General features: G+C 36.2%; 1 protein-coding gene across 1 annotated transcript in view; it reads right to left on the bottom strand.

Moving 5' to 3' along the window:
* Nucleotides 1-1,116: 1,116 nt before the first annotated feature.
* The window catches only part of LOC128554362 (uncharacterized), a gene marked incomplete at its 5' end in the record, with an annotated part of 34,717 nt that continues 21,210 nt past the window's right edge, over nucleotides 1,117-14,623 (bottom strand). The window contains 2 exons of the mRNA XM_053535647.1: nucleotides 1,117-10,152; nucleotides 10,649-10,908. Coding sequence (XP_053391622.1) covers nucleotides 10,667-10,908 — 242 coding nt within the window. The remainder of the gene's footprint in view (nucleotides 10,153-10,648; nucleotides 10,909-14,623) is intronic.

Raw genomic sequence — 14,623 nt, 5'->3', positions numbered from 1 at the left:
ATTGGATATCTATCATATTTTTAAAGTATTTTCTAAATAATGGACAGCAGTCAGTGCTAGTCGGCGCACACTCAATTTTCCCACTGCAAAAATATGTGGCTTCCTTTTAAATGCATGTAACTTACATGATACACATATCACAGGATTAAAATCTATATCATTGTTAACGGCAACATTTGGCGTGTAATTATGTTGCGTTTCAAGTCTTAGACTTTACTAACGTTAAAATAGTGACGTAATTTTGAAAGTAACAGTTGCATGCACTTTTAGAAATTACGACGTCAGAAAAGTTCGCAGCGCAGGAAGTATTAATAAAATATTGTGTAGGTCGCAGTGTGACTCGTTCACAAACAAAACGGGAAGTGGAAAATTCTGAAAGTCAGGCAAATATAAGCAGGACACTTGTCATTATGTGGTTCAAACGTTTTAAGGAAAGTTGGGTGAGTGATTCAAAGAGAGGGCGACAAAATGCTGTTAAAACTTCCTTCGCCACAAACTTATCTGATGTAGTCATTTCTGAAAGTGTGTGCGACCGTGCCTTTCAGAGTTACATCACTATTATAACGAAAGTGACACCAAAGACTTGAAATGCAACATAATTATGCACCACGCTGCCATTAACGAGGATATAAATTTTAATCGTGTGAGATGTGTATCAGGCAAGTTACATGGATTTGAAAAGGACACCGTTTCTTTTTGTAGGAGGAAAACTGAGTGTGTGCCAACTAGCACTGACTGACATCCATTATTTAAAAAATACTCGAATAATATGACAGATACTAAATTTTAAACTTTATAGTCCTAGAGAGTATACACTGAAATAACACCAGTTGAAATAATTATTTGATGCTTGGCTTATTTTCAAAATAATAAACAAAGTTCATGATTTTCTGGGACAACCCTTGTATATATCACGTTTCATTGGACTTTGTCACTCCTAACTCAATTTATTGGGTGGAAACCAAAAGCTGATGCTGCTCACCAGCCAACAATATTTGCCTATCTAATAACCAGTTTTTTGGAACCTTGTTAAAAACACATTTCTAAAAGATGTCCTTAAAAGTTGGTCAGGTATAAACTTCAACTTAGGTGTAGAAAGTATATCGAAAGAAATAATATAGAACAATTTTTTAATCCAAAATGAAAATAAAACCATATACTATAATGGATGATGTAGAGCAGGTGTGAAATTTATTAAAAAATATACAACTTCAGAAAAAAAAGTTTTTCTAAATTGCAACAGTTCAACATAGGTTTAATCTAAAATGTTCAGAATTTCTTAATTATCATAAAATTGTTTCTAATATTCCAAGTGAATGGAAGGAAAAAAATAAACAAGAGCACCGCCTTTCGGGTGCAGATACTCATCTGATTTTTTTGTCTCTGTATAACAGAAATATTCTCCTACCCATGATTTTTAAAGTCCAAAAGGGGCCACAATTCTTGCAAAAAGCAATGTAGAGTAACGGTACTTGCTGTGTAGAGTCAGCAACTTCTCCAAGTTTTAAAGCAATAGCTTTGACTGTTAAGGGGAAAAGATTACCTAAATGCAAAACTTAACCAAGAAATCTGATATTTTCTAAGTCCAAAAAGGGCGATAATTCTTGCAAAAAGCAGGATGGAGTTATGTGTCTTGCTGTACAGAGTCAACTTTTAATGGTGAACAAGTGTTGCAAGTTTTAAAGCAATAGCTATGATACTTTATGACAAAAGCTGACCTAAACACAAAACTTAACCAAGAAATTTGCTTTTCTAAGTTCAAAAGGGGCCATAATTCTTGCAAAAAGCAGGATGGAGTTATGTTTCTTGCTGTACATAGTCAACTTTTGATGGTGAACAAGTGTTGCAAGTTTTAAAGCAATAGCTTTGATACTTTAGGAGAAAAGCTGACCTAAACATAGAATTTAACCAAGAAATTTGATTTTCTGTCCTAAAGGGGCCATAATTCTTGCAAAAAGCAGGATGGAGTTATGTCTCTTGCTGTACAGAGTCAGCTATTGATGGTGAACAAATGTTGAAAGTTTTAAATCAATAACTTTGACAGTTTAGGAGAAAAGCTGATCTATACATAAAACTTAACCAGACAACGCCAATGCCAATCAAGTGATGACAATAACTCATCATTTTTAACTCGACTATTCAAAGAATAGTAGAGCTATTGGACTCACCAGTGCATCGGCATCCACGTCGGCATCCGCGTCCCAATTTGATTAAGTTTTTGTATGTAAGCTGGTATCTCAGTAACAACTTGTGGGAATGGATTGAAACTTCACACACTTATTCACTACTGACTTACATGTCACAGGTTCCATAACTCTATTTTGCTTTTTTACAAAATTATGCTCATTTTTTGACTTAGAAATTTTTGGTAAAGGTTTTGTATGTAAGCTGGTATCTCACTACCCACTAATGGGAATGGATTGAGAAACTTCATACACTTGTTTACTGTCATGATCTGACATGCACTGTGTAGGTCCCATAACTCTACTTCGCATTTTTTTCAAAATTATGCACCTTTTTCAACTTAGCAGATTTTGGTTAAGTTTTTGTATGTAAGTTGGTATCTCAGTATCCACTAATGGGAATGGATTGAAACTTCACACACTTGTTCACTGTCATGATCTGACAAGCACTGTGCAGGTCCCATAACTCCACTGCATTTTTTTGAAAATTATGCACCTTTTTTGACTTAGCAGTTTTTGGTTAAGTTTTTGTATGTAAGCTGGTTTCTCAGTATCCACCAATGGGAAAGAATTGAAACTTCATACACTTGTTCACTGTCATGATATAACATGTAGTGCAAAGGTTCAGTGACTCTATTTTGCATTTTTTTCAAAATTATGCCCCTTTTTCAACTTAGCAGTTTTTTGTTAAATTTTTATGTGTTAGCTGGTATCTCAGTACCCACTGATGGGAATGGATTAAAACTTCACACACTTGTCCACTGCCATGATCTGATAAGCACTGTGCAGGTTCCATAACCCTATTTCCCATTTTCTAAAATTATGCCCCTTTTTCAACTTTTGTATTCATTCAAATGACAAGGCTGTTGCATAGTCGAGTGTTGCTGATGTCCGACAGCTCTTGTTTTTCAAAAAATCAGATGAGCTAAAAATGAAAATCGGTATGACAACTAATTCAAAGTTTATAAAATAGCAAATAAACTACTATAAAACAATATCAGAGAAAACAAGACATATTAAATACAATAAATAAAATCTTAAATGATATGGAATAGCTAGTGTCTATGAAAATTTAAATTGGAGAATGAAATATAGTTGATTTTTTTCTAGTTGCAGTGACTCTAAATTACAAGTTTTCCAATAAAAATATCTTACAAGAGCTCCGCCAAGCGGGGCAACATGCCTGAAGGGTTGTTTCAGAGGAAGACGGAAGAAAAATTTAAAGACGAATCAATATTTTAAGATTTTTTGGTGGGTGTGTGTGCAGGGGAGCAGGTTGTATGTATGCAGTAGGTAAGAAACTAAATGAAAAGAAAGGGGTGGGGGAGGAATGTAGATTGTTGCAGTGAAAGGATACAAAAGGGCAATAAAATGAATGAAAAATGAAAACAAGAGGGCAGAGATGACCCTAGGTTGCTCACCTGAGTAACATACCATAACAGTGTAAACATATTTTACCTTGTGATTTCATTGAGGCAAATATTCTGACCAATTTTCATTAAGATTGGACCAAAGAACATGGCCTCTTGAGTGTAAAAAAGCATTTTCTTTGATTTGACCTAGTGACCTAGTTTTTTACCCAACATGATCCAAATCTGAACATTTTGAAAACAAACATTCTGACAAAGTTACGGCAAGACTGGAGCAAAAAAAGTTGCCTCTAGAATCTATAAGAGCTTTTCCTTTGATCTGACCGGGTGACCTAGTTTTTGACCCCATATGACCTAGATTCAAACTTGACCTAGAAGTTATGAAGAAAAAGATTCTGACCAAGCTTCATAAAGATTGGGTCACACAAAGAGTGTTCACAAGCTTTTCCTTTGATTTGATCTTGTGGCCTAGTTTTTGACCCCACATGATCCAGATTCAAACCTGACCTAGAAATCATCAAGACAAAAATTCTGACCAAGCTGTATAAAGACTGGGTCAAAACTGTGGCCTCCAGAGAGTGTTCACAAGCTTTTCCCATAATCTGGTCTACTGACCTAGTTTTTGAACTCACATGACCCAGTTTCAAACTTGACCTAGAGATAATCAAGACAAACATTCTGACAAAGTTTCATAAAGATTGGGTCACAACTGTGGCCTCTAACATTCTGACCAAGTTTCATCAAGACTGGGTCACAACTGTGGTCTGAGTGTTCACAAGCTTTTCCTTTTATTTGACGGTATGACCTAGTTACCGACCCAACATGACCCATTTTCGAACTTGACCTAGAGATTATCAAGACAAACATTCTGACCAAGTTCATACAGATTGGGTCACAAATGTGGCCTCTAGTTTGTTCACAAGGCAAATGTTGACAGACGACTGACGCCGGACAATGACCGGTCACAATACTTTAATTTGCGGGGGGGGGGCGGGGCGGGGCGGGAGGCATGGCTGGGGGATATAGTCCTGTTCAATAAGGTTGTTACTTCCCTTGCGTGAGTTGTCGTTATTGATAAAAACTACTTCCGGTGTGCAAAAAAAATCAGAAAATGGCGACGATCAATGGAATCAATGAACCGTGTGACTTTGACAATCACTGCGTGAATTGAGGTTTTTTAAGAGATAGAGGTGCACATGTTTCTGGAAATAGGCCGGAATTAATAAAACGTGCTAAAGGACTTGTTACATTAGGCACTAGGCCACTTCGTGAAATGCAAAACGAGGACGATCAGCGCTACAATCAACGACAATCAGAAATTTTTGTACTCCTCTTGGTGAGCAAATACCGGAGCCCAACACTTTAAAAGATGTGTGGGACAACAACTCGTCTCGTTTACCATTTTTCAGAAAGCAGGATTTGTATAATTACCTGAAAATTTTGACTCTGAAAACATGAATGCTAAAAGGCAGTTGAAAGCGAAATTTGTATTCTACGAAGATGGTCATCTACACACAGTGAGATATCACAAAATCACAAATAATTCTTTCCACTACTATGTCAAAGCAAATGTTATGCCATCGCTGCCAAATGATTTAAAGAAGAAAACGTATTTTATCAGCTTCTTATCCTAAAACAGAACTTTCCTACATACTGATCAAGAAGAGCTATTCCGCCTCTTAAATAGTTGAAATATTTCGCCGAACAAAATATGACATATTATTTTCCATATATTTTTTTACAACTAGCTGACTTTTTTTCGTGAATTTGAGAGAATTCTTGAAATAATGTTTCATTTTTAAAAAACAAAACCCAACAACTGTCAGATGGGAGTAATTTCAATATCATTGAGATGGCATAATGACTGAAGGGAATTAGCTCATGATCAGTATATAAGCTTTCCCGCTCCGACTGTCAAATAATGGCCTGAAAAGGAGTATAAATTCAGCGTTTTTTTGTCACTTTGGGAAATTGTCCGGTACTGACTGAAACTGATCGCGGCATATAAAGAAGAAAAAAAAATCGCAGAAATTAACGTTTCACTATGAAATAAAACTGTGTATAAATAACTCAAGGACAGTACGTCTTTGGGTCAAAGTGATAAATGTGGCTGTTTAAATGAGGTTCAAACTATTACAAAATTTACACTGGTAAATGACTGCTTTAACCAGGTTTACTTTAGGTAACAAAGGTCTTCCTGCATATTACTAATTTTTTAATCATTTTTGACAATTTCTTTGCTGAAGGGAGTAAACTGCAGTTGTTATTTAAGTACATCAATGAAATAAAATTAATATTTTCACTGTTACAAAGTACTGACAATATTTTAATTTTTCAATGGTACACTAAAGAATACCAGGAAGGTCTAATACACATATCAGTTGTTCCAGAGAATACGAATTATAAGCGATAGGAGAAATATTACATATGGTGTTCCAATCTGTGAAATATATTTCAATCTTAAACTAAAACAATCAACTATCCTCTCTGTAAGTCTGCAATAGTTTTAAAATATTTAAGAGGAATCAACACTCGCTTCACTTTTTAACAATGTTTGGCATTTGTTTCAACTTCGTTAAAAATGGTCTTTCTCAATATCAGCATTACATGTATTTAATGAAATTTTGTTGTCATTCTGTGATCTGTAACTTTACTATTTGTAATAAATTATTCTTTTAGATCAAGCAGCAGTGTCTGTATATTTTTTAAAAAAAGTTAAAAAAAGAATAAAATCAATAAGGATTAGAATTTCGTTTCAGATCCTGCATAAACTAGTATATCAGGTCTCTCATGATGTCAATTATTTGATAATGTTATCGAAGTAACAAAATTTCTCACATAATTGATAATGCAAGATCAGACCAGATGACATGCTGTTTTCATTTTTATCAATTATTATATAAACATGATAAATATTCAATTTCTATCAACAGATTGTAATCAGCAATTTGTAACATATGCAAATTCAGTTAATCATGTTTGCTCCCCAATATTTTAGATGTATGCTGATCTTATCTTTTGGCACTGAAGAGTTCACAGGGGGAGTAATAAATCAGGGGAGATAACAACCCTTATTGAACAGGACTATAGGTGGTGCGAGGGAGGAAGCTGGTTGTGTGCGAGTGGGGGTGTGGTGACAGAATACTAAAGATTAAGAAACTAATTTTGGGGGGGGGGGGGGGGCGGGAAATGTGTGGGGGAAGTGTAATGTAGAATGTTTGTGTCTGCACATCTGCCTGTATTTTCAAGTCAATGCCTTTAATAATATGAAGTTATGCTCTTCTAAATGAAGATCTAAGAACGACCCATTCACATTCGTTTTCTGTATATTTTGAATTTCCAATATTGCTATTTTTATTTTCGCAAATCTATTTTTATTAAAACCAATCAGACGACTTGTTCGAATGTCAAAGAGTAAGAAAAATGTGCAGTTAATCCAGAGCTCGAACCCAGGACCCCTCGCTTACAGAGCAAGTGGCCTACCGACACATAAAGGCGTAAGAATTGTAAATATAAAAAATCAAGGCTAACTATAGATTTGCAAAATGTTTTAAGTTAATCTCTGATTGGCTAGTGAAAGGGTCGTCAGAACGAGGCTATCAATAGCTCGTTCCCAGATCCTAAGCGTAGCAAAATAGGAGATGTACTTTAGTCAGATTGCATCGCCATTTACCTATAGGCCAAGTTTAAAGTCAGTATCTTATGGTTATAAAGTTATGCTCTGGACATGTACAGACAGATGGACAGTCAAACAGATGCAAGTGCAATCACATAATACATAGTTTTTCAAAACAGGCATATGAAAAAGGATTATAGCAACAAATTGTTTATGAAATAAATGCAAAATTATCGAATCTTGCTTATGTGATTTTTGTAAAATGGAGAACCCTTGAGACATCTTTTTTTGGAATGCCAGATCGTACAAGATTTTTGGACAAATAAGAAACACTTCTTAAACAACAAAGGTAAAGACTTGTTTAACTTTCAAAATGTTTCATTTGGTTCCCAAACAAAATCACAAACTCAACAAATAATGAACTGCATCATAATCTTAGCAAAATACTTCATTTATAAATGTAAATAAGGAAATCAAAGTCCAAGCATTAAATAGTTCATTAGTTATCTCAAAATGATGAAGAAACTGAAAAACACACAGCATTCAAGAAGAATAAATTAATCAGTAAGAAAAAAATGTGGGATCGGCTGACTTTGTAAGCTGCACAACATCATATTTTCAGGAAGCTTGATGACGGTATTTTTACATTCATTTTTTTTCTCTATTTTTCTCATTCCTTCTGTAATCTTCTTACCGTCTGTCATCTCTAGTCTCTTATCGCATAACAACATATCATATTTTACATGATTTGATATAATGAAAACATGTAACTATGTATATTTGAATTGATTCTGTCCATTATTTTATTCAGAAATATGTATATGTATGTGTAAAGTTTTGAATAAACGGGCTGTCTTCTTTGTAGCTCAAAATAGAAAGAAAAAAAGATGTACTTGTAAAACACACATGCTCCCCATGATGGCCTTTCTTGATCACCATGACATTTGTCCTTTGACTGACTGACCACAGAAACAAGATTTAAATACATGCAATCATCTTAAGAAGTTTGACACCTGTTAGCCAAAACATTCTTCAATTACCAATCAAAAACTCAGTCTAACGGTTAATGTGACCTTGACCTTTAACATATTGACTCCCCCATCATCCCCCAAAAAGAAAAATGGGGTCATCCACTGACCACAGGCAATCATCCTATGTCGTCTGCAGGTAAGTGTTCTTTATTTATCAACCGGAAACCATTCTCAGTTTCAAGGTGACTGCGACCTTGACCTTTGACCCCAAAATCAATTGGTTTTCTTTAAATACCATAGGCAATCATCCTTTAAACATTGATACCTGCAATAAACAAGGCAGTCTGAAAGACAGCTAAATCCCCCGCCACTGCTATGGATAGTGAAAGGGTAAACCTTTGATTTTAGCTGTGACCTTGACCTTGAACTGACATGGCTGACTCATGAATTCTGCACAACGTCTTGATGAGGTGATCATTTGACCCAAGTTTCATGAAAATCCTTCAAGGGGTTTAGGAGATACAGAGCTGAAACCTTTGACCTTCAGTTGTGACCTTGACCTTGAGTTGACATGGCTGACTCATGAGTTCTTGATGAGGTGATCATTTGACCCAAGTTTGATGAAAATCCTTCAAGGGGTTTAGGAGATACAGAGTGGACACAAAATGGAAGGCTCAAACCTTCAACCCTTAGTTGTGACCTTGACCTTGAGCTGGCATGGTTGACTCATAATTTCTGCACATCGTTTTGATGAGGTAATCATTTTACCCAAGTTTTATAAAATTCCTTCAAGGGGTTTAGGAGATATAGAGCGGACACGAAATGAAAGGCTCAAACCTTTGACCTTTAGTTGTGACCTTGACCTTGAGCCGACATGGCCAACTCATAAGTTCTGCACATCGCCTTGATAAGGTGATCGTTTAACCCAAGTTTAATGAAAATCCTTCAAGGAGTTTAGGAGATATAGAGCGGACACAAAATGGAAGGCTCAAACCTTTGACCCTAAGTTGTGACCTTGACCTTGAGCCAGCATGACTGACTCATGGGTTCCGCACATCGTCTTGATGAGGTGATCATTTGACCCAAGTTTCATGAAAATCCTTCAAGGAGTTTAGAAGATATAGAGCGGACACAAAATGGAAGGCTCAAAAACTTTGACCCTAAGTTGTGACCTTGACCTTGAGCCGGCATGGCTGACTCATAAGTTCTGCACATCGCCTTGATGAGGTGATCGTTCAACCCAAGTTTGATGAAAATCCTTCAAGGGGTTTAGGAGATATAGAGTTGACACAAAATGGAAGGCTCAAACCTTTGACCTTGAGTTGTGACCTTGACCTTGAGCCGACAAGGCTGACCCATGGGTTCTGCACATCGTCTTGATGAGGTGATCATTTGACCCAAGTTTGATGAAAATCCTTCAAGGAGTTTAGAAGATATAGAGTGGACACAAAATGGAAGGCTCAAAACCTTTGACCCTAAGTTGTGACCTTGACCTTGAGCTGGCATGGCTGACTCATGGGTTCTGCACATCATCTTGATGAGGTGATCATTTGACCCAAGTTTTATAAAATTCCTTCAAGGGGTTTATGAGATATAGAGCGGACACAAAATGGCAGGCTTAAACCTTTGACCTTGAGTTGTGACCTTGACCTTGAACTGACAAGGCTGACTCATGGGTTCTGCAATCGTCCTGATGAGGTGATCATTTGACCCAAGTTTCATGAAAATCCTTCAAGGGGTTTAGGAGATATGGACTGGACACGATTTTGTTATGGACAGAAGGACGCAGACCATTCCTATAATCCCTCCGCCACGGCGGGGGATTAATAAATAGAAATGGACAGACAAACAGACAGTCTGACTACTATATGCCTCCCCTTTAAGGGGCATAATATTGAAATACAAATCATATAATATCTTATCAATAAACCAGAATAACAGCTAAAAAATTGACACTGCTTTATATAACATAGTGGCCCATCACTGTCCACATGTACTAGACGAACTTCACACTGAAAGAAGAAAAAGAAAATATATATAGATTTTTTAATCAAGTTAGTTTATTTAAGCAATCATCTACAATGAGAACTCGGGTATAGCTAATAATGAAAAAATGAAATGTTTTCCTGATAATCAAGGTTTGCTGCAAGTGTAATGAAGGAATATCTTGTCAATGAAGAGATAACAGAAGGTATGTATTCTGCATTTTTTTGTTGGGTTTAACGTAGCACCGACATAAGTATATGTCATATGGCGACTTTCCAGCTCTGATGGTGGAGTAAGACCTCAGGTGCCCCTCCGTGCATTATTTCATCACAAGTGGGCACCTGGGTAAAACTAGCAACCTTTCAAAAGCGGTATTCTGCATTTAGCAACAAAGAAAACTCCAACTCATTTACAGTAAAATCTAACATTTCTATTGCTATCTTACATAACTGTTTTAATTAGTTTCCTTTTCTATTAATTCTGTGAAGTTCAATAAGTAAAATCAATAATAAAATTATTCACATTTTTTCCTGTGGGTTGTTACTCTCCTGCTTGATACCCAGATGTTGGCACATACTTGTATGTCAGTTCTGACAACTTCCAGTCAGATTTAACAACTTCCAAGTGTTTGCCAAAAACAGTTTTCACTGTCTCAATCACCTCTTCATTCTTGTCAACAATCGTAATCAGTCTGACATTTTTTCTCTGTTCTTTTAATCTCTCAAATGCACGCACATACTGCTGTGCAGACAGTGCCTTTGTTAATCCACCTTTACGTTCATCTGAAATAACAATGTTGCAGATGTCTAAGACTGAAATTCTTAAAATGGAGAAAACAATTGTTTGACACATAAGAGATGCTTGATTTGTCAGTTGTAACTGTGGGAGAATTCAATTCAAACAATTCCATAAAATTTTCCAATCAAGTAGAATTGGAATTGTTGGAACACACAAATCAAACTTTATTACTGACAGCTTTTGTCTGTGTAAAACAGAAGAAAAGTAAGATATTTAATTATTTAATGTAATTAAAGTCAAGAGCTGTTTGTGAAACACATATGTCCACAGCAAGTGGGTAATTTAGAATGCTGTGTCCTTCACCTTTGACCAAATGACAACAGGGGTCATTTACTTACTACAAGCAACCATCAACAACCAAGGTATTCTTTAAAGTAACTTTGACCATTGACTTACTGAAACCCAAAAACAAGAGGGCCAAGATGGCCCTAGGTCGCTCACCTGAGAAACACACCATAACACACCATAACAGTGTTGTAAACATGTTTGACCTAGTGATTTCATGGAAATAAATATTCTGACCAATTATCATTAAAATTGGAGCAAAAATCTTGAGTATAAATAAGTATTTTCTTTGATTCGACCTGTGACCTAATTTTTGACCCCAGAGCACGAGACCCATATTCGAACTTGACCTAATTTCATCAAGACTATCATTCTGACCAAATTTCATGAAGATCAATTGAAAAATACAGCCTCTATTGCATACACAAGGTTTTTCTTTGATTTGACCTAGTGACCTACTTTTTGACCCAAGATGATCCATTTTCAAACTCGGTCTAGATTTCATTAAGGTTATCATTTTGGACTTAATTTCAGGAAGATCAATTGAAAAATACAGCTTCTATCGCATATACAAGCTTTTCCTTTGATTTGACCTAGTGACCTACTTTTTGACCCCAGAGGACCCATATTCGAACTTGACTTAGATTTCATCAAGGCAATCATTCTGACCAAAATTCATCAAGATTAATTGAAAAATACAGCCTCTATGCATACATAAGGTTTTTCTTTCATTTGACCTAGTGACCTAGTTTTTGACCCCAGAGGACCCGTTTTCGTACTCGGCCTAGATGTCATCAAGGTTATCATTCTGACCAAAATTCATGAAGATTAATGGAAAAATACAGCCTCTATCGCATACACAAGGTTTTTCTTTGATTTGACCTAGTGACCTAGTTTTTGACCCCAGATGATCCATTTTCGAACTCGGCCTAAATTTCATCAAGGTAATCATTCTGACCAAAATTCATGAAGATTAATTGAAAAATACAGCCTCTATCGCACACACAAGGTTTTTCTTTGATTTGACCTAGTGACCTAGTTTTTGACCCCAGATGACCCACTTTCAAACTCGGCCTAGATTTCATCAAGGTAATCATTCTGACCAGTTTTCATGAAGATCAGTTAAAAAATACAGCCTCTATCGCATACACAAGCTAAATGTTGACAGACAGACGACGGACGACGGACATCAAGCGATCAGAAAAACTCACCTGAGCATTGCTCAGGTGAGCTAACAACAGGTGTCATCTACTGACCACAGGCAATTGCATTATTGATAGGGTGACTTTGACCAAGAAAGTCCACTATTACTATATGTAACCGAGACCAAATGTTTAACAAGGCATGTCATATATCAAAATGTTCATGATAGTTTACAGATTCAGACACTGCTGGCATGTATTGGCATAAATGGTGATGAGCAGAGAAATTTCATCAATAATGCTGGCATTTTGGAAATTTGCATTTAAGGCCACTTCTTTTTAATAAATTGGTTTACAAAACCGGCGAGTGTAATTTTCCGAAAAGTAGAAAAAAAAATAAAATTGCAATTTCACTTTTTTTTAAAAACATATTTTCCCGACCGAACCGAATGTGGGACGAAACGAAAAAAAAAAAACGAATGTTTTTAAGTACGAATCGACATTTTTGACTGAATACACTATCTTGGACACATTATGCATACAATAATAAAAGCCGATGTATTACAGACTGGTTAACATGATTCATAAATTTCGATTAAAAACACGTAAAGCAGTCATCCATCATGGCAGCCCCCACGATGAGTGCGTGTTTTTTTGAGCTGACTTTTTGGGGTGCATTGTCCATTAAATCTGGACAAAACAAGGTTTTTTTGCATGCCGACATTAGCGAACAAATAGGTACGGCTATCAGTCGGGTGATTCCCGACAACCTAATGGTTCGGGGAATCACAGCTAGCAGGACGAATAGTTGTGACAAAGACAAGACTGCGTTAGACAGCAGCACGCCAGTTGCGGTGATGCAGGGATTTGGATACAAATATTTGTTCGTCGAAGTTCACACCCACAAGCAACAAGGTACTACACCATTAAAAAATGTTTTCATTGAAACCAACCAGGTACTGTATTGTTAGTTCGCAAATCCCACATTGTGTCTCGAACCCACAATGGCCGAGGATTGGATGAATGGTACCATTATTTTACGACCTATGCTCTGCAAGTTATGTGGCAGTGCCAAGATTCAACCCTGCAACATCAATATTGGAAGATTAGAATTATTTCTTCAGTCATAATTCCTACCCGTCTCATTGCTTCTAAACTAGAACTTCAAAATACATGTTTATATAGTCTGAGTGGATGTGTACGCTAAGGTGCTTTTTTTTTTTTTTTTTTTTTTTTTTTTTTTTTTCGACCTACCAGTGGACATTTTTCCAAAAAAATCTTGTAAACCAAACAAGAGGGCCAAGATGGCCCTAGGTCGCTCACCTAAGAAACACTCCATAACAGTGTAAAACATGTTTGACCTAGTGATTTCATGGAAACAAATATTCTGACCAATTTTCATTAAGATTGGACCAAAAAATTGGTCTCTTGCGATAAAACAAGCATTTTCTTAGATATGACCTAGTTTTTGACCCTAGATGACCCATGTCCAAACTCGACCTAGATTTTATCAAGGCAATCATTCTGACCAAAATTCATGAAGATCAACTGAAAAATACAGCCTCTATCACATACAGAAGTTTTTTCTTTGATTTGACCAAGTGACCTAGTTTCTGACCTCAGATGACCCATATTCAAATTCGACCTAGATTTCATTAAGACAATCATCCTGACCAAATTTCATAAAAATCAATTGAAAAAACAGTCTCTATCGCATACACAAGATTTTTCTTTAATTTGACCTAGTGACCTAGTTTTTGACCTCAGATAACCCATATTCAAAATCGACCTAGATTTCATCAAGGCAATCACTCTGACCAAATTTCATGAAGATCAATTGAAAAATACATCCTCTATTGCATACACAATGTTTTTCTTCGATTTGACCTAGTGACCTAGTTTTTGACCCCAGATGACCCATTTTCAAACTCGGCCTAGATTTTATCAAGGTAATCACTCTGGCTAAATTTCATGAAGATCAGTTGAAAAATACAGCCTCTACTGCATACACAAGGTTTTCCTTTGATTTGACCTAGTGACCTAGTTTTTGACCCTAGATGACCCATTTTCGAACTTGGTCTAAATTTCATCAAGGTAATCATTCTGACCAAAATTCATGAAGATCAATTGAAAAATACAGCCTCTATCGCATACACAAGGTTTTTACGTGATATGACCTAGTGACCTAGTTTTTGACCCTAGATGATCCATTTTCGAACTTGGTCTAGATTTCATCAAGGTAATCATTCTGACCAAAATTCACGAAGATCAA

Source organism: Mercenaria mercenaria, unplaced genomic scaffold (genome assembly GCF_021730395.1).
Source record: "Mercenaria mercenaria strain notata unplaced genomic scaffold, MADL_Memer_1 contig_4971, whole genome shotgun sequence".
Taxonomy (NCBI): domain Eukaryota; kingdom Metazoa; phylum Mollusca; class Bivalvia; order Venerida; family Veneridae; genus Mercenaria; species Mercenaria mercenaria.
Note: the sequence above shows the minus strand (reverse complement) of the source record. Positions and strands in the feature narration are given on the sequence as shown.